The sequence below is a fragment of the Aspergillus tanneri genome, assembly GCF_003426965.1.
Source record: "Aspergillus tanneri strain NIH1004 chromosome Unknown AapTan_7_pilon_pilon_pilon, whole genome shotgun sequence".
In the NCBI taxonomy this organism is placed as follows: domain Eukaryota; kingdom Fungi; phylum Ascomycota; class Eurotiomycetes; order Eurotiales; family Aspergillaceae; genus Aspergillus; species Aspergillus tanneri.
The window spans coordinates 1,497,434-1,518,834 of NW_022984634.1; the positions used below are offsets into that span (position 1 = coordinate 1,497,434).

At 47.8% G+C, this 21,401-nt stretch overlaps 12 protein-coding genes across 12 annotated transcripts; 6 read left to right on the forward strand and 6 right to left on the reverse strand.

The window, feature by feature from the left end:
* Positions 1 to 340: 340 nt before the first annotated feature.
* Positions 341 to 864, forward strand: ATNIH1004_007071 (putative quinol monooxygenase; the record flags this gene model as incomplete). The annotated part of the gene is made up of 3 exons (XM_033571698.1): positions 341 to 403; positions 536 to 648; positions 714 to 864. The coding sequence occupies 3 exons, from the start codon at positions 341 to 343 to the stop codon at positions 862 to 864; spliced, it is 327 nt and encodes a 108-aa protein (XP_033425013.1).
* A 1,154-nt stretch (positions 865 to 2,018) lies between these two features.
* racA (putative Rho GTPase Rac) lies at positions 2,019 to 2,969 on the forward strand (the record flags this gene model as incomplete). The annotated part of the gene is made up of 6 exons (XM_033571699.1): positions 2,019 to 2,051; positions 2,132 to 2,164; positions 2,244 to 2,302; positions 2,367 to 2,547; positions 2,620 to 2,852; positions 2,909 to 2,969. The coding sequence occupies 6 exons, from the start codon at positions 2,019 to 2,021 to the stop codon at positions 2,967 to 2,969; spliced, it is 600 nt and encodes a 199-aa protein (XP_033425014.1).
* A 640-nt stretch (positions 2,970 to 3,609) lies between these two features.
* Positions 3,610 to 6,473, reverse strand: ATNIH1004_007073 (uncharacterized protein; the record flags this gene model as incomplete). The annotated part of the gene is made up of 8 exons (XM_033571700.1): positions 3,610 to 3,790; positions 3,888 to 4,116; positions 4,174 to 4,781; positions 5,320 to 5,458; positions 5,524 to 5,576; positions 5,630 to 5,728; positions 5,792 to 5,972; positions 6,062 to 6,473. The coding sequence occupies 8 exons, from the start codon at positions 6,471 to 6,473 to the stop codon at positions 3,610 to 3,612; spliced, it is 1,902 nt and encodes a 633-aa protein (XP_033425015.1).
* A 662-nt stretch (positions 6,474 to 7,135) lies between these two features.
* On the forward strand, positions 7,136 to 8,514 carry ATNIH1004_007074 (uncharacterized protein; the record flags this gene model as incomplete). The annotated part of the gene is made up of 4 exons (XM_033571701.1): positions 7,136 to 7,235; positions 7,333 to 7,759; positions 7,811 to 8,362; positions 8,415 to 8,514. 4 exons carry the CDS (start codon positions 7,136 to 7,138, stop codon positions 8,512 to 8,514), a joined length of 1,179 nt encoding a protein of 392 aa, XP_033425016.1.
* A 79-nt stretch (positions 8,515 to 8,593) lies between these two features.
* Positions 8,594 to 9,747, reverse strand: SHY1 (cytochrome oxidase assembly protein SHY1; the record flags this gene model as incomplete). The annotated part of the gene is made up of 4 exons (XM_033571702.1): positions 8,594 to 8,693; positions 8,751 to 8,856; positions 8,917 to 9,429; positions 9,501 to 9,747. 4 exons carry the CDS (start codon positions 9,745 to 9,747, stop codon positions 8,594 to 8,596), a joined length of 966 nt encoding a protein of 321 aa, XP_033425017.1.
* A 261-nt stretch (positions 9,748 to 10,008) lies between these two features.
* Positions 10,009 to 11,635, forward strand: ATNIH1004_007076 (UBX domain protein; the record flags this gene model as incomplete). The annotated part of the gene is made up of 4 exons (XM_033571703.1): positions 10,009 to 10,087; positions 10,395 to 10,425; positions 10,482 to 11,520; positions 11,588 to 11,635. 4 exons carry the CDS (start codon positions 10,009 to 10,011, stop codon positions 11,633 to 11,635), a joined length of 1,197 nt encoding a protein of 398 aa, XP_033425018.1.
* Positions 11,636 to 12,187: 552 nt separating this feature from the next.
* On the reverse strand, positions 12,188 to 12,877 carry ATNIH1004_007077 (coiled-coil-helix-coiled-coil-helix domain-containing protein; the record flags this gene model as incomplete). Its single annotated transcript, XM_033571704.1, has 3 exons — positions 12,188 to 12,220; positions 12,292 to 12,544; positions 12,660 to 12,877. 3 exons carry the CDS (start codon positions 12,875 to 12,877, stop codon positions 12,188 to 12,190), a joined length of 504 nt encoding a protein of 167 aa, XP_033425019.1.
* A 1,005-nt stretch (positions 12,878 to 13,882) lies between these two features.
* ATNIH1004_007078 (Sas10/Utp3/C1D family protein) lies at positions 13,883 to 14,735 on the reverse strand (the record flags this gene model as incomplete). The annotated part of the gene is made up of 3 exons (XM_033571705.1): positions 13,883 to 14,260; positions 14,324 to 14,490; positions 14,555 to 14,735. The coding sequence occupies 3 exons, from the start codon at positions 14,733 to 14,735 to the stop codon at positions 13,883 to 13,885; spliced, it is 726 nt and encodes a 241-aa protein (XP_033425020.1).
* Positions 14,736 to 15,137: 402 nt separating this feature from the next.
* On the forward strand, positions 15,138 to 16,373 carry ATNIH1004_007079 (ketopantoate reductase family protein; the record flags this gene model as incomplete). The annotated part of the gene is made up of 1 exon (XM_033571706.1): positions 15,138 to 16,373. One exon carries the CDS (start codon positions 15,138 to 15,140, stop codon positions 16,371 to 16,373), a length of 1,236 nt encoding a protein of 411 aa, XP_033425021.1.
* Positions 16,374 to 16,444: 71 nt separating this feature from the next.
* Positions 16,445 to 18,025, reverse strand: ATNIH1004_007080 (uncharacterized protein; the record flags this gene model as incomplete). The annotated part of the gene is made up of 6 exons (XM_033571707.1): positions 16,445 to 16,763; positions 16,843 to 16,954; positions 17,004 to 17,066; positions 17,137 to 17,191; positions 17,255 to 17,830; positions 17,885 to 18,025. 6 exons carry the CDS (start codon positions 18,023 to 18,025, stop codon positions 16,445 to 16,447), a joined length of 1,266 nt encoding a protein of 421 aa, XP_033425022.1.
* Positions 18,026 to 18,396: 371 nt separating this feature from the next.
* Positions 18,397 to 19,358, forward strand: coq4 (ubiquinone biosynthesis protein COQ4; the record flags this gene model as incomplete). Its single annotated transcript, XM_033571708.1, has 2 exons — positions 18,397 to 18,607; positions 18,709 to 19,358. The coding sequence occupies 2 exons, from the start codon at positions 18,397 to 18,399 to the stop codon at positions 19,356 to 19,358; spliced, it is 861 nt and encodes a 286-aa protein (XP_033425023.1).
* Positions 19,359 to 19,782: 424 nt separating this feature from the next.
* On the reverse strand, positions 19,783 to 20,486 carry ATNIH1004_007082 (DNA-binding protein; the record flags this gene model as incomplete). The annotated part of the gene is made up of 4 exons (XM_033571709.1): positions 19,783 to 20,066; positions 20,177 to 20,187; positions 20,257 to 20,345; positions 20,463 to 20,486. The coding sequence occupies 4 exons, from the start codon at positions 20,484 to 20,486 to the stop codon at positions 19,783 to 19,785; spliced, it is 408 nt and encodes a 135-aa protein (XP_033425024.1).
* Positions 20,487 to 21,401: the final 915 nt, after the last annotated feature.

Here is a 21,401-nt window from a genome sequence, read left to right on the forward strand (position 1 = left end):
ATCTTCCGGCAGTAATGCGGGCAAGACCTGCATTTGCCACAACAAGCTTGAGCGTAAATCGGGCCGATACCTGCCTTGTACTGTATATTCGTATAGATCCTTTAACAAGATACCATTTTCGCGAACAGGGTCTCAGCAGAAGCCCCTTGAGGGGTCGCGTTAGTCATCGAAGGGGTTGGATTGAGCACCCCACATGAGGACGCCAGGCATGCTGGCTTCTTTCTCCCGAAACCTTGCATCTGGCTAAACCAACAGCTCTTCGGGGACATATATTTACCGCAATCTCCTGCCAGATCTAGAATAATAATACAAAAAAAAAAGACCAACACTTCCGCCAAAGATGTCCTCTGATGAAGTGAACGTGATAGCAACAATGTATCCCAAACCCGGTAAACATAAGGAGGTGAGATTTACTACAGCGTCCTCATAGAGCGCACACCCCTTTCCCTCGATGCTTTCATCACCCGAAAGATCTCTATCTCTATAACCCGCCAGACGGATAGGAAAACTGATCTACCTGGCTATCCTCACCCAGCTCGCCTCGCACCTTGCCGAACTCTCTCGCCAAGTGCAGGCCAACGAGCCCGATACCCTAATCTACTATGCCTTCTCCGTCAATAATGGCAATGAGATCATGGTTGTGGAAAGGTGAGTGGATTGTTCCTTCAGGTAATAGAGGGGTACGGACGATTTGTTTACCATGAATGATACAGATATCGAGACCATGAAGCATTGCAAGCGCATCTGTTAGGACCGTATTTCCAGGAGTTTGGGGATAACGCGTCCAGGTTGATGGAGAGGCCGTACGATGTCAAAGTTGGAAATGGATTTTTGTCTAATTCGGTGGGAGTGATGAGGATTTAAATCTTGTACGATACCTGGGTGGTAAACCACGATGCCATATTATAATGGCAAGTAATGAGTACATTCCTAACTGGTCGAGGTCGAAATGAGTTAGGAGCGGGACGGGATGACCAAGATTCAAGAATGGACTGTATGGGGCGAACGTGGTAGAGAGAGAAAGGGTCTCCACCCCCCTGAACCACAGACCACAGAGCACGAACCAGAGACAGAGAAAGAGAGGGAGTACATATCCCAAGAATAGGAAGAGTTCTGAATAACCAGTATAATCACGATTCGTAATCTTCAGCGGCAACGGTGGCCGTCCCTTTGGATATACTGGAAGTACCCAATGGTACATGACCTAGGCTGTGGTTTAGCACCAGCAACTCCGTAGCTCGCCAGTACCCTCAGTGCCACGCCGTCTCATTGGTGGTGCACCGGCCAGCCTCTCCTTCATCAAGAACGATTCATGATCGATTCATGGATGCATAGAGGCCCTGATTGACGGATGGATCCATAATCCTCATTTCTGATTCCAGTTCATTCATCACCTCTCTTTCCAGTCAGACATTTAATCCGTCCGATTTGCCTCCACAGGTGAGCTATCGACTGAGCTTCCTTTCCCCGTCCTGACTGATCCTTCCCCCCTCTCTCTCTGACTTTGGCGCTCTTGTTGTCTCTCCTTCTCCCTCTCTCACTCATCACACAAACACACACACTCTCTTTTCCAGCTGAAAAAGTAGCCAACTTTCCCCCTCCCATCCTTCTTCTTGGTCTTTCCACCTCAGTTCTTCTTCCTCTTCTCTCTCCACACTCCTCACTCTGTCTACTAAACCTTCCCCCTGTCAGGTTCCCCTTCCCGCAGTGGGTTTTGTTGTTCAATCCCCGGGGGTTCTCATCATTGGTTTTGATTTGCGATATTTTCCCTGACAATTCAGTCTGAGCTCTTTTGGTTTTGTTGGTTCGGTTTCTCATTGCATCTCTTTTTGGTTCGTTTTTGCAGATACCCGGGTTATCATCGTCTCTCCGCCCGCCCAACCACAGGCTTCTATCTTCTCGCCGCCTCTGCACTGCGCTGATCGAACCGCTTTGTCTCGTCGCTCCCCCATCTGTTGTCACAATTGTTGCTTGTGAGCTGATATAGCAATACCATATTTGGTGATTTCTGAGAGAGGATGGCGACGGGTCCTGCTACTCAGTCCTTGAAGGTCAGCTCTCCGCCAACGTCTCCAGCATTCGGCTTTTCCTTCTGTTGACCGCAACGTGGCTAACGGGTGACGATGTACAGTGTGTAGTGACGGGTGATGGTGCTGTGGGGAAAGTAAGTGTCGCCCTTCGAATTTTGTCTCAGACTGAACTTTTTATCTGTGCCATCGGACTGTAGCTGATTCTGGCAATAGACATGTCTCCTTATCTCTTATACAACCAACGCCTTCCCCGGAGAATACATACCGACCGTGTCCGTGGCCCTTATCCCCTACACCTTGTCTGATGCGAACCCATCGTTGACGTGAACCCCCCAGGTTTGACAACTACACGGCCAGTGTGATGGTTGATGGCAGACCCATCAGCCTAGGACTTTGGGATACTGCTGGACAGGAAGATTATGACCGACTTCGACCGTTGTCCTACCCCCAGACCGACGTTTTCCTCATCTGTTTCTCCATCGTCAGCCCACCCTCCTTCGACAACGTCAAGGCCAAGGTGCTTACTCCTTTGTGAACTCCCGGAAGCGGCATGTCCGACTTGCAATACCCTAAACTAACCGTCATGCAGTGGTACCCAGAGATTGAGCACCACGCTCCTAATGTGCCCATTATCCTCGTCGGTACCAAACTCGACCTGAGAGATGACCGCGCAACCGCCGAGACCCTCCGCCAAAGGAAGATGGAGCCAGTTTCCTATGAACAGGCACTAACAGTGGCCAAGGAAATCCGGGCGCATAAGTACTTGGAATGTTCTGCTCTGACGCAGCGCAACCTCAAGAGTGTGTTTGATGAAGCCATTCGGTATGTTAGGTTCTGAACCTGCTCGTGCTATTTGATATTAATTGTTCATCGCCCAGAGCTGTTCTCAACCCCCGACCTACCACGAAGCCTAAGAAGAGCAAATGCTTGATTCTGTAGATCCTCTCACCTATACTTTCCGACTATAATATAAGAACTAATCCGGCGTCTTGATTGACGGGGCGCCTGTTTACCCCCCCCATATGATGACCTGTTTGATTTTCTTCTTGTTTTCATCCTCTCCGTTCGCTTCGCAGCTACGATTCTGATGCATTGAGCCCTGGGGTTGGCAGGACACCCTTTCCTTATTTCTTTTCTTTCCTCCCCTTAATGCAGTATAAAGATGTAACATGCTATACAATATCACGCAATGAATGCCGGCCGATGGGTTGTGATTGTTGGTTGTTTGTTATTTATTTATTTTTTTTTTTTTTTGGATTCTTTCAGTGGACGGAGCCTCGGATCGTGTGAGTGGATGTAGAACTCCGTTGACTGCGCAAGCTACCGGTGCGCTGAGAGCATTGAATCATAGCAAATACTATTTTGTCACCTAGACGTGCAGCGGGAGCTAGACATGAAATTTGCTTCCGATCTCAATTCGTCAAGTATATGCACAGAATCAATGAGCGAACAGGATATCTCAGCATTGAACATAAGGGAGCAACCACTTTTGTTTAAACCAGATGAATCTAAGTTAAACGCATGAGCATTAAGCGCCGGGACCGGTCTATATACTATGTTGGTTGACTGGAAGCACGAACTAAGCCATTCGGTTCCTGCGACTCGGGTGCACACCCGCATAATCATCGGCACCGTTCTCTTCAACTTGTACTTTCCGCTCCTTTTCCTTCTGGGCGGCATTCTGCCTCTCCTCGGCAAGCTTCTTGTTTTTGGCCTCGATTTTCGACTTACGGTGATCGGACTTCCCTCCACCACCGGCACTGGCAAGAGTGTCATGTCAGCACCATGCCTCAGTACAGATGAGTCAGGCTTGAACAGATGCGTACGCAAAGAAACGGAGGAGGGGGATGATCTTACGTTAGTTCAACGTTGATTCTTCGAGGAGGATATTTCCCATCATCGAATATTGAATGGTGATACAGTTTCAGACAGGTCTTCATGCGGTCGTAGTGCTCGAACTCCACGAAGCCGAAACCACGACATTTGGTAGGCTTATCTTTCTCTGTAGCCACGCGCACAGAGACAGGAGGGTTCTTTTCGAAATGGGTTTTCAGTGACTCTGCATTAGCCGAGTACGGGAGGTTGCCTAAATGCAGAAGATGAATTAGATCTGAGCCGTGAAAAATAGGCGGTGGAAGCTTACCAACGAAAACAATGAACCTGTTTGGTTTTTGCTTCCCTGTGGGTTCGTCCTCTGTTCGTTGCGATTGACCAGCTTCTTGTTGTTGCTCCTTGTTTTCGATCGCGGATGTCTTATATTTTTTCTCCTTCTTGGATTTCTTATCTTTCTTGGAGCCCTTCTCGGTCTCTGGTGATGGCTTTTCGGTTTCCTTGGAAGGTTTCTCATCCACGTCCATAGCGTCGAAGCTTTCTTGCTTCGAGGTGTTGTTCATGGTCTCGATTTCGTCATCTTCGCGTTTATCTTTCTTCTCTTTCTTCTCCTTTTTATCCTTTTTGTCTTTCTTTTCCTCCTTGTCCTTCTTGTCCTTCATTTCCTTTTTTTCTTTCTTGTCTTTCTTTTCCTTCTTTTCTTTCTTGTCCTTCTTCTCCTTCGGCGTCTCCTCAGCTTGGCTTCCCCCCTCTATCTCATCAACAACCTCCTTAGCCTTGCGCTTCTCCTTCTTCTTGTCCTCCCGCTTAGCCTTCTTTCCCTCAGGCTCAACAGCGACCGTCTCCTCGGCGCTATTCTGAACGAGCTTGCGCTTCTTGTCTCCCATTGTATCGATCGTTTCGTAAGTCTCGAATCCCAGACTAAAAAAGAGGACAAATAGGATGTGGGGCAATAATCGGACTAAATTTCACCTAGTCAATCTAGCTCCTATCAAGCACAGAATTGGTTCAAAAAGTGCTGAAATTTCAAGAAGTTCTGGTGTTGCTGCTTGGCAAAATTTGGAAATTTGCTTTTTTGCCGGGCGGACGGACAGGGCGGTGTGCATCGACCGTGTTCTAGTTCTTGAGTGGGGTTCGCGTTGTTTACTCTTTATAGTTCTGGAGCTTTCTTGTCCTTTGAATATTATGTGCAGCTGTAGATGAGCATTTGCTTATATTTAGTATACTGATATTGCAGGGTTCTTCTGCTGAAGGACTGATAGATTTTCTTCAGATTTGGCTACTAGTAACAGTATGTCTAAACACATCCAACATTGACTACTCTGTAGAAAGGACCAGTTAAATACACGGTACGTGGTAGCTACAGGTATGAAATACAGACAAACCACCTTCAACGCCATCTATCATTCCAATCGTTCAAAATACCATAATCCGGACGCACTTTTCCTTTGCTCCGTACCTCTCCCGAAATTCAGGCCGCGTCAGCAGCTGTAACAAAGGAAGATGGGTGTCTTTCATATCGAAGATTCCCCGCTGCTTTTGGTCAACGTAAGATCCATCAATTACGACACTTTGTAATTCGTCCAATTTTAGAGATCCTGCAATAGTCAGTCTGGATGGAACGGGGACTATATGGTTTAGGGCCAGAGCTAGCAGAGCATACCAGAGTCAATCAAATCGGAGATCCGAGCCGGTGTGCCGGCTCCAATGGCCACTCTATTAAAGTTATTTAGATGTCATGATAGATGGATGGAAGAAGAGAGACATACCTTGCGCGCTGGAGAAACTGCTTCGCTTCTTCAAGTTTGATATGCTTAGCAAACAGTTTGCCGATGGGTGATTCTTTCGTTTGGAACGTCCGGAGAGCTCTGCAAGTAACTCCGCCGATTAATATATTTCCAACTAGTACTCGCATATTTGGACCGACTCACCGTACTACATCCGCTGCTCGGAGGCCAGCAGAAGAGACTACCAGAGTATGTGGTGTTCCCTTTCCCTCCGATGCCTTGGAAAGATCCGAGCCTTTATTGGGGTTAAAAGCCTTGAGGAACGCGGGAAGTTGATCCAGCTGCCTGGAGGCTTGAAAAGAAGACGTATCGAGGAATGCAGAGTCTGTATTAGTCAGTTTTGTGGTCACCGAACGACGGTATTCAAAAGAGTCTAATGAATCCAAATCCATCCATTGAGAGGATTGAACATACCCGGGACGCTAAGATCGCTCAACTCAACAGCAGTAAGTTCCTTGTTATGTCGTTTGGCTTTTTGCACAAAATGGTCAGCTAGTAATCGTCCATCCATCTTTCCAATAGCTTCGTCGATTCCGCCTTTCACCTCTGTTTCTTTGGAATCGTTCTTGGGTTTCTCATGCTTCGGCTTCTTGTCTTTCTTGTCTTTCTTGTCTTTCTTGTCTTTCTTGCCATTGCTATCATTCTTGCCTGCCTTATCATCTTTGCTATTCTTGTTCTTGATGTTCTTCTGTTTCTTCTTGCTTGGCCCGTCGTTATTCTCCGTGGACGCAGGTTTGCTCTGCTGAGAGGGCCCGTCAGCCTGCCTCTTGCGCTTTTTGTCTAGCTTGGCGGAAAACCCAGAAGGGGTGGTGGCGTCTGCGGACATTTTAGCAATGTATCAGAGCAGTAGAAGTGATCTTCAAGTGCAGAACAAATCTCAATGGAGTTAATTCTTTCGGATGGCTTGTCGCATTTGTCGCGTCGTCGATCGCATAATGCCGCAACAACTTTTTAATGCTGAGTCAGCCAATCTTATCGATAAGAAATCCGCCAATCAGAACACGGACCCACCGTGCCTCTTGTATTGTGATCATCTGGTCGCGCTTCCCTTGATCTCTAGTTACAGTCCTTACTCTGTTTTGACCAGTCTTCACCAAACATGCCATGGGTCATTGCCCACGGTATCTTCACTGAACTTGTCTGAGTTGACAAATACTTTGATCATTACCATATGACCTTAGTATTCTGATACTTGTCATGTCAACTACACCTAACCCACGAGGTCGGGGGTCACCCGCAACCTCCGCGTCCACACCCTCAGGAGACACAACACTCACTGGAGTCAGTCTAATTAAGCTTATCTCCATCCTGTGGCGTTTACTAATGTGAAGACAAATATAGCTCCAGCGAATTCCCATTCACTCCCGAAACACTCTCACCCCTAGTCGGTTCGCGACAGCAACGCCATCCGCGAACCGATCCGCCTCTCGACGTACACCACGGAGTAGGGCCGCTGGAGCGCCCTCAACACCATACGGACTGCGTGCTATGCAACGTCGCGCAGCGAACACGCCTGGACGGGATCGGAGGAAGAGCATACGGGCTCAAAGGGAATCGACGTTTGATATCCTGCGGAATTTGGGGAGAGGTTAGTTTTCTCCTTTCCACCGTGTATAAGTGCTCAAGGGAATATACGCGTGTCTATAAACTGGGTTGGAGGTTTACTGAGAATGTGAATTTCTAAGCTCTGGCTCCTACATCTCAGCCTATAGAGTCATCACCGCATGTCCCGGAGCTGGAACCGGAGCCGCCGGTACTAGATGAGATTGAGGAGCTCGATAATGAACCAGAAGTTGAACGGCCCCGGCTTTCCTTGCCGATAGGAGAGGTGGAAGAGGAAGAGGTGGCAAGTCCTGAGCCGCGTCCGCCTCGGCTTTCGTTGGCGTTCGAAGAAGAAGATATTACGGTTGAATACCCTCGTCGAGCCACTACAGAAAATGAAAAGGCGCGACTCTCTATGATGAGTTATGGTGGTCCTCGATTGAGTGAAAATTTTGGCGACGCGACTAGGTTAGAGAGTGGCTCTGAAGCTGGTGACGATACAGGTATCGCGGACGATGATGATAGGGAAGGTGATGAAACTGTCATCAGCCAAGGGGCTTTTGACAGAGGGTATGTGAGATGGCTTTTATTTTTTACTGCTGTGACTAATTACATTTATAGAGGAGAGACCGAAGATCTGGGGCGGTTCAACTTGGACTTTAATTTCCCATCCCCACCCCCACCTGCAGATGATGACCTCCAAGATGGGGCAATGAATGACGATGAAGGCTTCGAGCTTCCAGAAGTGGATTTGCAAGCAGATACAGGGCTACCTTCTGATGATAGCAATGGTGGTATTGAGCCCCTTGCTAACTTCGCCATGGAACCTGATCTCTCTCCACACTTCTCGCCAGCACCAATGAGTGAAAGCCCCGGAGTCGTCGGTGGAGGATTGAATGAAGATCTCATAGTGCCAGGCTCAAAGCAAAAGAAGCTCTCGCGACATGGCATCCCAGTCCCCAACATGCCCACCGGCGTGATCCGGAAGCTGGCCACCCGGTTTGCACCGGCAAGGGCTGGGTCGAAATCTAAAATCAACAAAGCAACCTTGGCAGCAATCGAGCAAGCGTCATCATGGTACTTTGAACAAGTGAGCCAAGATTTGGCTGCCTACTCCAAGCACGCCGGACGAAAGACAATCGATGAAAGTGATGTTACCACTCTCATCCGAAGGTGAGCTGCGAATTTCTAAACCATCCATCCTGATTGAATGCTGACCTTCCAGGCAACGCCATATCAACAACTCAACCACAATGTTCTCTCTGGCACAGAAGCACTTGCCCAAGGAACTCTTGCAAGATATGAGACTGGCAATGCCGCCATAACCGTACATGAGAAGTAAGCCATTTCCTAACAGAGAAGCCCGAACGCCCGCAAAAAATATGCAAAGGAAATCTAAGGGTATTACCAGTTCCGGTTTTGGCGGACCCGACGTGTGGCCTCATTGGGCCTCTTACGGATGACCATCCACAGCATGATGGATGTTGCTAAGCACAAACCATACCTACCAAGGATCAGCCGGGGAGGGGGTTTGATGCCGATAAATCTCTGGGGGTCTCACCATGTGAAGATGTATTGGCTGTGGTTGTTTCTCAGGTTCACTTCGGCTGCCCGACCAATAGGAATGCCCTTGGCTGTTCTATCATAGAACTCGATCAGATCCGGAACTGCCAGGGTTTTAAGCATTAGCAACATCGCCCACTATACTAAAATATAGCTTAGCATACCCATAGTCTGCTCAATCCACACCGGCTGACTGCCGGTTAGTTCAGCCATCTGGTCAACGTCAGGAAAGTAAAACTTCCCCTGTTCCGGCCTGTTCTCAGGTGTGAACATATTCTTCTTCCAAGGCTCTCGGAGCAAACCCTCAACAGTCACCTCCCCCTGCGGCAGCCCAATTGCTCTATCCTTCTGGTTCATCATTTTTTTTGATATCCAGCCTCTATTCACCAACACTGTGCTCTCGCCCTCTCCTCTTTCCAAAGGCGTCACAACAATGTAGCCATCCTCGCCGTCGCGCATCCGTGGTCCAATCAACATCTCCTGGTCATGTCTGAGCCGGCCCGTAGCATACACTCGACGATAATCAAACTCGGAGATAACATCAGGATCCACCTGTGGGGGTAGCGGAAGAGGAGCTTTCACAAGACGATCCTCGTACTTGGCGATCAATTTCGTCTTCCAATCGAGCCGTTGAATTTGCCAAGTGCCCAGCGCAAACGAGACAATAGGAATGAGAGCTAAGAGCGACATACTCAGTCAGTAAAACCCTTCGATTCCCCCATTTGAGTTGTACCATTATATTCCGTACCTAAGATGATCAAACCCGGACCATGCTTATTACCAGTCCGCACAATCCGCGCAGGATGATCGACGACAGAAAGCCACCTGGGATCATCGGCCAACTGACGAGAGCTGTAGAACCGAATTTGTTGCCGACGACACCTGGCGCAAATCGAATCTAGTTTAAATATCATGCGAGGGTCGCGGAGTGACATGGATACCGGCTGCCATGAGGATGTTGCGGTCCGCTGCAGGACCGAAAAGATCGATCGCATAGCCGATTGGATGTATCGGGCTTACGAAAAGCTTCTGTGTCTCTGTTTAAGCGATTGAAGAGGGACGATGGCGAGAAAGACTGGCAAACCGCAGACTGGGAGACGTGTTGGAGCGGCGACGGGGGTTTGGATCTTTTGAGAAAACGACTCATTCCCGTGATCGGCAACGGATCGCTTTCCCCGATCCGCGCAGCTCCAACCGGGCTGGATATCTACTACCAGCATCTGAGCATCTAATACGGAGTACATCTCCCATTCATTATGTTCTACTCTGGAAGCCTTCAGGAAGGGATCGCATTGGCTGTTAGTCAATCCAAGGCAGTGATCTGCTTTGTTCGAGGTGTGTCTTGTGTATTCATTCACTGGAGCTTGTTCCCCAACCATAAGCCATAAGCTCCACATTATTGTTCACGGACTGACGCCACCACCACCCCTAGATGATAGCGAGACGAGCGCAGAATGGGAGAAAGATTATTTCACGGATGATGAGGTATTATCATTATTCTTCTTCTTAGATCTGGAGACGGAATATCCACCTTTGGTTAACTTATGCTGGCAGTTTGCGCAGTTATTGGACTCAAGATCTGTCCTGTTGCGACTCACTAAGGATAGTCTGGAAGCTGGGTTTCTGACTTCCTTCTGTCCAGTTACTAGGTTTCCTGCGGTTGTGGTCATCAAGTGCGTGATACATATCTTGGAGATGCGGGGTATGAGTTTGGGTTGACAAGTCACAGGAATGGTACCCTCCGCGAGTATATTATACCGGAGATATCGAAGGACACTTTCCACCAGAGGCTTAGGGCTGCTCTTGAGGATATGAATCGACCGGACAATGAAACTACTGCTACGTCAGTACAGAGCAGTAATATTCCGATTCCTACTACACCTGCTCGTGCTGCCACATCCCAGCCAACGCCTGCGCCTGCTGCGGTTGCTCCAGCATCAACAACGGTTGTGCCAAGGCAAGAGCCAGCTCCGACACAACAACCGTCTATTAACGGTAAAAAATCAAGCCCACCCCGAGAAACGAAAAAGACAGAAAGTAGAGATGAATCTCGGCCTATCCCGAAACCATATCCCCAGTCTCTGAAGAAAGATGCGAAGCCTGCCGCTCCAAGGGAGCCAGTAAAGCAGAAGGAACTCCAAGGAAGCAGAATCAGGATACCCCAGGCCAACACAGCCGCCCCAGCAACGGACAAACCAGTAGAGGTACCCCAACCAATACCTCCGAAACAATACCGTCTCCAAGTCCGACTGTTTGACGGGAGCTCCATCCGGTCGAGCTTCTCGCCTTCACAGACAATCCGCGGAGATGTCCGTCCCTGGATTGATAGTCAATATACGGAAGAAAAACGTCCGTATAATCTTAAACACATCCTCACGCCTGAACCCAATCGAACCCTCACCATAGCGGACGAGGAGCAAACGCTTGAAGAACTGGGCCTCGGCTCGTCCGCGAATCTAGTGATGGTTCCGATCAACACATACACCGAAGCCTATTCATCCTCTGCCGCTAGTCTCCCGGTTCGAGCTGCGTCATCTGCATATGGCATTGTTTCATCTGTCGTGGGAACCGCAACTGGTCTCGTTGGATCTATCTTCGGCTACGTGCTACAACCAGCACCAGCCTCCGAAGCCAGCTCCACTACCTCTTCTCCACCGGAGAACAATCGCCCCGGGCAGCGTTTGTCTACGTCCCGCAGCCCTACCATTCGCACCTTGAGGGACCGGCGTGGATCTCGCGATGATAGCCAATTCTATAATGGAAATCAGGTATGTACTTGGCCATGGTTACGGATGTACTATAGTATTGTGGGCTAATTTACTTCTACTGGTATAGCTCAATTTTGAGCCTCGACGGGATGCAGAAGATCAGTCGAGATCGTAATTGTAACCATACGGACTGATGGTGTTTCTGGATGTTGCTCTTGGTATAAGTTTGAGTTTTCGTGGTTTTATATTTTTGTAGCGACAAAATGATTTGCCATCATCCAGGAATGTGGAGACTGTTGAGCTGCAGTATATTTTATTTTTCTCTTATATTTAATCATAGAAACACATCGATGGTAAGCGTACTAAACCAGGTTCCTAATACGCTACATTTGAGGAAAAGAAAAAATATTTTATGAGTGGAATGGGATTTTTTTTGTTTTTTTTTTTTTATCGCCCGCTCAGTCTAACAAGCAGAACGTATAGAATCACACAGAGCCTTCTTGGCGGATATGGTGTTGTATGGTATACAGTATATGGAGAAATATGCAGCTATGCAAAGACATCCAAAATCCCCAGATCAGGCAAAGTCGGCTCATCTTCATACCATGAAGGCCGAAGCCAGCCCAACCTCGCGCCAAAGCTAAAACGTTATTTAACGCATATGGAACAAACCAGAATACATTATAAAAGAGTAGGTAGGTAGGCAGGTATACACCCACCCCAGCGCTTAGTACGGCTTCGCCGCAGCCTGGCAAGCTTTCTGCACGCTGTTAGCATCTTTTCCCCCCTCTCTAGAGAAGCCAATATATGTAAAGGTAGGGTTCAACATACCAGCTGGTCAAGATACCATCCGCAAATAGTCATGTCACCCTTGTTCTCATCCATGCAGTTACGGAAGTTCCGGATATCAGTTGCGCACGCAGAGTTTTCCCAAGAGGTATTTGCGGCGTTGCTCTGCCACAGACCGTTGTCCATGGGCTGGGCCTGAGCAGGAGGCGCCTGTTGAGCCTCGGCAGGAGCACTAGAGCCACCGCTGAAGAGGCCACCGACGGCATGGCCGATGGAGGAACCGATTGCGACACCACTGGAAATATTGTTAGCATTGAATTTTTCCGTTTGAGTTTCACGATATTTTTGATGCCCGGTTGACGGGCTCAAATCTTGCCACTAGGCAGAATAATAGGGATCCTGGTACTTACGCTGCGGTCGATGCCATCTGGCCAAAGAGTCCCGGGCCGGAGCTCTGCTGCACCGGGGCAACAGGAGGAGGTGCCTGCTGTGCGGGAGGGTGAGCAGACGTCGAGTGAGGCTGGTGCTGCTGGGCTTGCGGAGCAGTAGCCGGTCTGGCGGGAGCGGCGGTAGGTCTGGTAGGAGCACTGCGCGCAGTGGGGGCGGCACCACGGCGTTGACGAGCCATATTGATTATTGTGGAGATGGAGACAGAAGCACTTGAGGTGTAGAGATGGTGGTAGGAAGTAGGATAGGGGTCGGTAACTGGTGAAGGATGGACAGTTGGTTATATAGCAGATCGAAGACACTCGAAAGGTCGGCGGAGAAAGTCGAAATCTCCGAAGCAGGGGTCAAATACTCGCTTGCTGATTGGCTGGTAGTGGTGCTTATGTCAACGCTGGCGGCTGTGACTGGTAATTACGGACTTGTGGTAATTACGGTGGTTTACAGTGCAAAATTCTATCTCTATATGGTACTGGATTGTATTATGTATTGTCCTATCTATATGCAAAGCCAACACTACAATTATGCTCTTATCCTATGGACGTATGTACGGTGGCTAAGAAGATTACGAATTTCAGGTACCTAATATTCTAAAGTTCATTATACATGGATAGTGACGGTATTCGTCATCGTTGTTCTAGCAGTTGCTATGGCCACTTCCTTCTAGATCCACTTAAACTCAGCTGACAGGAGCAATGTCTAAGCACATGAGAATATGATCAAGTAGCCACTCTTCGTCATCAACAGACGAAGTTTCATAACCATAGTAATGGAAGGCCTTCCAGACGGCGGAACCATATGCGGCCACGTCTCGTGGCTTCATAGGATGAATGTCAACAGCAAATGCTCAACGATATCTTCTCCGCTCCTTCCTATTCCGCTTGCCGTTGGTTATATGCCCGAGTGTGTGATCCCGCGTATCAAAGATTTTCGTATGCAAATCCTGCCTATGCTGAAATAAACAGATGGATAGGCCTATATGATGGACCAGGTAGCAATCACGTTTGAGCCAGATACATTCAAGCTCTATTCTTCGGGAAGGAACATACATATTCCTCCGCACGTTCTTTCCATCCATGCAAAGTGATAATTTCGGGAGCAGTCCAGTATCACGCCTTCTGATTAGGACCAGCTGATCATAATGTGACCATGTCATCATTGGCCCATGAATGGTAGTGATGTTCGTATATCATTGCGATGTCTTCTTTGCCTTCCGGGCTTCTCTCTTCTTTTTTCGTCTTTCCCTTTTCACTTCGCTTCGGCCTTCTTTACTGCGCTTTTTCTTCTGTTTAGACTTTACATTTTCACTACTGTTCTTCATCTTCTTTTGCTTCTCGAGACCGGTGGGCTGTGCGGTAATCTTCGGTCGTTCGGTTGAGGCTTCGCCCTCAGCTTCATCGTCTGAACAGGAGTTTGATTGAGAGCCCGAGTCGCTTGTAGGATTCTTAGATGATCGCCCAGACGCGGTGCCTTCCTTCTTAGCGAGAAGCGATGCTTTCAACTGAGCCCGCGCCTTTTCTTTCGCTTCCTGTTCTTTGCGTTGCATGTCTAATTTGTCGTTCCCAGCCTTGTGAAAGTTAGCCGTGATGTATAGTTAACGTACTACGAAAAAAAATGACAAAGAACATACCAGACTATGTTTAATGAAACGTGCTGCGGCTTGTTTGTCAAGCGTCATGGTTCTCTGCTCTGGTTCTGTTTCTAGAGCCTTAATCTTTTCGAAGTATTGCTTGACTCGCGTCAGTTCCCGAAAAACTGGGTGGTCTTTGGCTTTCACGCCATTGAGACGCAAATAAGCTACCATCCAATTAGCAAATACAGCAAATAAAGTGAATTGTATTTTAAATAATAAAATACATACAAAAGATAAGCGACTCCAGAGCATATGTAACCAAGACATGATATTTTGCCTTGTCCAAAACAGGAAGTTTTTTCGACGTCTCGGTGATAGCCGTGTTCAGAAGAGGCCCAAGAGCCTCTTCCAAATCATCGACACTGTCATCCAGCTGATCGAGAAGTAGAAGTAAATCAGCAGTCTCCATGCTGTGTTGTGAACAATTAATTGCAGACGATGATGGTTCTTGATCCAGCTGGACAATAATGTCGATTTTTTATCTCCGGGCGGTGAGGCGAGCGGTCGAGAGCTTCTTTGTCTGCTTCTTTGTCGCTCTCAACATCATGAGGAGATCCGTCTCTCCCACTAGCTCTCTCGAGTCGTATGATCCTTGTGAGATTTCTACAAATAGCCTGGGGCATAATGCGGAGCTGATGAATTTTTGTTTGTTTTATAGCTCACCAGTGCACTACACCAATTCCGTGGGTCTTATCATCAGTTCTTCAAAGTGTCGTACATATTAGGGTGCCGTCCGCTTTTGCGGACAGGCATTTCAGAATTATGTCTCTGTACAAGGAGTAATTATGTGCAAGGGAACTCCAATAGATTCATGTCTACGTGGATTCAGGATGCAGACGAATTGTCAAGGGATAGCGGGAAGCGCCGCTTGTCAGGACGCATACATATCCTCGGGTTAGGCAATGTTGGGACCTTCGTCGCTCACTCACTTGCAAGTCGAGCATCGCCGCCCCCTATTACGCTTTTGCTGCACAATCCAGATCTATACAGAACCTGGCTGGCGAAGAAGAAGTGCTTAGCAGTTAACACCAATGGCCTGGATGACATCAAAACGGGCTTTGACATTAATGTTCTAGGTGACAAGACCTGGCATTCCCTACCATATTGGAACAAAGATGGTACGCCAGAAGAGGGTATCGAAAGCCAAGAGGCCAACGTTGAAGAATCACTGGCCCGGTCAGCAGAAGATGACGAGCATATTGAATGCTTAATTGTGACTGTCAAGGCGCCGGTAACTGCAATGGCTTTGGAATCAGTCAGCCACCGTCTGACTCCTGATTCCACCGTTCTTTTTCTCCAAAATGGTATGGGCGTTATCGACGAGATAAACAAGAAGATTTTCCCTGAACCGCATCAACGTCCACACTACATGCAAGGTATCATCTCACATGGTTTGGCGCGACGGCGGGATCATTTCCAGGTCTCCCATACGGGAGTTGGCTCAACAATCCTGGGCCGAGTTCCCTCTCCTGGTACTATATCTCCAGCAAACGAAAATGATGTAGATTGGGTTCCAAGTACTAAATATCTCATGCGCACCTTGACCCTCACGCCGCCGCTTGTTGCTGTTGCAGAAACCCCTTCCGCCCTCATGTTATACCAACTTGAGAAGCTGGCGATGAATGCAGTGATCAACCCTTTAACAGCCGTGATGGACTGCGAGAATGGCGAGCTTCTATACAACTACAGCATGACACGCGTAATGCGCTTACTTCTCATGGAAATCTCAAGTGTGATATGCGCCTTACCGGAACTACAGGGCATCCCTGGGATTGAAAGCCGTTTCTCTCCAGAACGACTCCGATGGATGGTTACGCAGCTTGCCAATCAAACTGCAAAGAACCACAGTTCGATGCTGCAAGATGTTCGGTCTAGGAAAACAACCGAAATCGAGTATGTCAACGGCTACATTGTGCGCAGGGGCGAAGAGATCGGCATCAAATGCGTGGTGAATTACATGATGAAACATCTGGTCCTTGCCAAACAACAGAGTTCGAAGCAGAGAGAATCCGGCGCCATCCCGGTTGATTTGCTAAATGGCATATAATATTTGCATATCCCACCTCCCATCTCCGATCCGATCGGGAGGATTATATATTCCATTAGCTTTCCCTGTTTCTATGAAGTTGCAGATTGTTGGGCTTGGTCGCAGAGCTCTTCGATTTGACTCCAGCGTTTGAGCAGTGAATCGATCTTTTCTTGATCCTTCCGTTCCACTTTGCTGGATCTAATCTTCTCCAATGATGTGATCGTAGTATTTGCCTCGTTGCTATACGTTTTGATCCATCCTTGAATGATTTCATTCGTCTTGTCGGCGTCAACACCTTTCGTGGAGTAACCAAGGACATAACTTCGCCAATCTCCAAGCGCCATGTATTTTATACAAGCAGCGACCTCAGTGCGGTAGCAGACACCAGAAGCTGTTAATTGATAATTCCTGGAGACATATTGATAAGCCGAATGTTCTCAACACAACGACTGTATGGAATGCGAAGTTCGAGGGGCATTAAGCATACCCATAATATTGTTCGAACTCCAGTTCCCTCTGCAGGTTTGCACTGAGGTCTCGGAATATGACGTCGTCAAGATAAAGTGTTTCTGACTTATTCTCGTCAAGATAAAAGCCATCTAAGACCAAATTAGTAGATTGCAAAATCTAAACCGAACGCGATCTCACATTCTGTATATAAGAAATCATTAGGATGAGGACCGTAGCTCATGTATATCTCTTCTCCTTTATCTGCAATTCACTGTTAATACGTTTCCTTCTGGACAATTTTCACATGGCTTCGAAGAATTGTAGTATTTACCATAGTGTTTTGTTGCCCGAAAAATGTAATTCCGGCCGTCAAACTTCACATTGCACTGTAGAAGAGGAAATCAGCACTAAAGTCTCAGACTAATCGCATAGGCAACCAAAATGCATACTGCAACGTCAGAGTGATTAAAATAATCAGCAAAAGGCAGCAACGCCATAGCCTCGTTCCGATCCTCGGGTGGCTCCTGGCCAGGCATCAAGAAGAAAAAGCTCCTCGTGTTGACAATTAACCAATGATAGGAGAACGCTTCCCAACTGATATCTGGGAAGACAGCCACGACGGTATCCCAGGCGTCACGTAATCGCTTCTCCTGCCGAGCGAGGAGATTCTGATGACGGGACTCGTACTCGTACTCCCTTTTTCCCTTTTGGATACTATTCCATGACCCAGAGATTGACGGGGGGAGAAGAGTTCGCGGAGATGAATGGGATTTCGCTTTGCTGATGGGGTCCCGTAGTAATGATGGCCATAAAATAGGCATGGTGTTTTCGAAATCTTGTCGACTTGGCCAAGTCTTTCTCCAGGCGTCGTAGTGTTGAAGATCTTCAGGATCCCCGTTGGTGAAGAATGCAGCATATAGTGTGTGGACGGAACATCCGCCGGGGAACTTGCTGATGAATGAGGATGGGATGGAGTTGGTCGTTAACATAGCTTTCAACGGCACCGTCACAATAGCTTCATCTTCCTGGGGTTGTTTTAGTATATTTCATAACGCAATGTAGGAGACTGGGTCCCGCACTTCTATATTTCGTGTGGCTATCATGCCCAGGGCACGACCTGGGAACCGAGCAGGACCTACTCCATTTATAATGATGCCTTGGGAAATAGCCCATTCGGTAAACAATTCATGTTCCTCTCCAGGCGAACAATTCGGTCTCATTCTTGCAGTTCAGCCCAACAAGTGGTGGATTGTAGATGGATGAAGATCAATGTAACTGATATAACTATTACTGTACTGATGGAATTAAGACAAAAGGTTTTATGGAAGAATTCTGGAGCTACAGGTCTCCATCACTGTGACTTAATGGCTGTCGATCATGGCAGTTCTGGAAGGAAAAATCGCGATTTTATAATAATTATTATTATTGATAACTATCTTATCGATCTTTATCGGCGGTACGGCACCGCAGAGGTACCGTTCACGCCAATCAACCTTCTCCGAGCATCGTACCACCTGACCGATCAATATCTCTTCGTCTTCCATGTGGACACGGTCATGCTCCCAATGACGTGTCGCCCTTTGGACTCATAATGTCGGTCCTTAGGAAGCGTACAGCAATCTTCGTTGCTCAAGAATTAACACCTGCAGTGCGTATTACTCTAAGCTGTCGCACTCAACACTTTTCCCTCTTCAGCCGTCCGTCGCAGCAATACCCTGGTCATGTCCCATTGAACTTTGTTGAGCGCGGTGCCCTGGCGTTCGGTTCTGCGTTCGGTGCTCTCTTAAACCCCCGACGAGCAGGTACGATACCCGAGTAATTTTTTTTTTTTTTTTTTTGTACAGCCATTGATTCCTAGATCACTGCCTACGTGGACGAAACATTAACCTCAGCTTTTGCCTAGATCTCATCGCTGCCTGTGGTGAAGCAACCGCAACACCATATTTTATATACCGTCTTCGCGATGCCATGCTTTCAGACCCAACCGGCCGACAAATCCTTCGTGACCGTCCGCGCATCACCTCTGACACCCTCCCATTGCCCTATCTCCGCTCACTACCAGAGAACTCCGTGGGCCGTACCTATGCGGCGTGGCTTGACCGGGAAGGCGTTTCGCCCGACACGCGCGACGATGTAAAGTACATCGATGATGAAGAGTGTGCATACGTCATGCAGCGGTATCGGGAATGTCATGATTTCTACCATGCGGTAACTGGTTTGCCGACCTTTGTGGAGGGGGAATTGGCCCTCAAAGGGTTTGAGTTTCTGAATACGCTTATTCCCATGACGGGGTTGAGTATGTTTGCCTCGGTGCGGTTGAAGCCTGCTGAGCGGGAACGGCTTTTTTCGTTGTATCTTCCTTGGGCTGTGCGGAGTGGGCTTTCAAGTAAGGAATTGATCAATGTATACTGGGAGAAGATTCTGGAGAAGGATGTTGATGAGTTGCGGCGTGAGTTGGGCATTGAGCGACCCCCAGACATGAGGGAGATTCGGCGCATGATTAGAGAGCAGCGGAAGAGGGAAAAACAGAAGTTAGAAAAACAGTCCGCATAGGGTAGCTTTTGATAGGCTTCGGGACTGTTTTATGTATATTATTGCCACTCAGTAGTCTTTAGTGGCCATGGACAATAGATGATGTATTTTTATTCATTATGCTATATTATATTAACTTATTATTGATTATTTTATTCTGCTATAGGGCTGTGGACGGAGCTCGGCTGCAATTTCTCAGGTCAGAATTACACAGACCAGGATTGTCAAAGCTCCCGGGAATCTGTGAAGTATCTATCCTGGCTTAGTTCCCAAGTGTAAGAGGTAAAGAAAGCGCTGTGCAAAGAAGAATATCAGTTGCACCGTAGCCAGTCGTGAAAGCCTAGAATTCTCTTGGAAAGAACGAAGACGGAGGTATCAGGAGGGGAATTCGCAGAAAGCATGAACCACCAAACTAAATGATCTTGAATGATAGCGAATCTTAACTTCAGAGATCTAACAAATCATCATCATCATCCCAGCCACCTTTACGCCTGTTAAACACCACTTTTTGTTCCTCCTCATCCTTCCTTTGATTCTCTGCAACGGCGTTTAGCAGTTGCTTGAGTTGCTCCTCATTCACCTTTTGCCGTAGCTGACCCGTTTGAGCCAGCATGATGAGTCGGTTTTCAATATCCGCCGCACGCGATTCTTTGACAAGGCGGATACGGCCGAGGCGATCAGCGGCCTCGGGTTCGAGGATTTGACTTAAAATCGCGGAGCGACGCTCGTCTAGTAGGAAATTTATGGTGAGTGGTAAGCTTAAACAGTGCGATTGGGCCTTGTCTTGGGTTCTCTGCTACCCATCGACGACGTGGGTATGGGAAGTTCTCGAGGCTTACTCTCGGCTTGTCTGTAAAGTATCAGTTAGTGAATGTGATCGCACAGAGTTAAGTTCCAGACAGAAGTGGATTGGCCATACTTTCTCTGCTCTTCTTGGCCCTCAGAACCAGCTCCTCGTGGCGCACCACCCTGCTGCTGCTGAAGCTGCGCAAGCCGGGCGCGTCTAATCTATTTAAATTGTGAGTCGATGATTGGTCATTTTATTTTACACAAGTGAAATGAATTAAATCACATAGAGTGTGAACATGGCAAGGGTAGGTAAAAAAAGAAAAAAAGAAATCTAACCTCCTCCAGCTCTGCGTCCGCCATGACTTGTGGGTAGAATGGTCGTTTAATTAAGCTCCAGGTATGTAAGAACGTATGATGCAGTTTCCCTTATTTGCCCTAAGGCTCTAGGAATATGGGTATGGATTGGGGACTGGATATACGACAATGAACAATTGAGTGATGCACTCGAACGTATGAAGTTTCAAACCCCACTTTTATGTTGCCTGAGGCACCAAGGCCTCGCATGGGGGTGGGGCTCCATGAGGTGCCTATTCATTGCCGTATTGGGTAAACCCTATTGGCACTAGCTGTGGGACTCCATATGTACTGTGTACCAACTAGTGACAGATAGTGTGGGTTGGACAGGGGAGAAATATGGTAAGGAAAGTGGCGATAGTAGTGACATGTGCGACCGGGATGGAACCAACGGCATGCCACGGCAATTATAGGCTGAAAGAGGCGGTCGTAGATATAGCATGGCAACTAGAATGGCTGGGAAGATGTTTCACAAATTAATTGATAATCCTTTGTTTGCTGCATGTGTCGTCATCGGTTGCCAAGAACCAAGTCGGTCTCACCCACTCCACAGCTATTTTGAGAATAAGATCGCCTAAACTGTCCTGCGGTATGGTCGGAGGGTGGCTGTGAGACAATCGCACGGTCTTTGTAAGGGAGTCATCACTATTTATTGAAGCTTGTAGCACTGCAATTGAGTTCTGACCCAATAGTTAGATACTATCTTTTGCCGGGGTGGTACCTGAGCCAAAATAGCTTTCTGGAATTCAGACAGGGGAAAACAAGCCGATCTTCCTCTCACAATGAACTTTCCTGGCGCAGTAACCTGCGCAACATCCCGGAGCTAGTCTGGAGTACCGAGGACCACTACTCAGCAACAACAACAACAATAATAATAATAACTACTAAATACTATGCCGTAGAAATAACCAAATGGCCTGT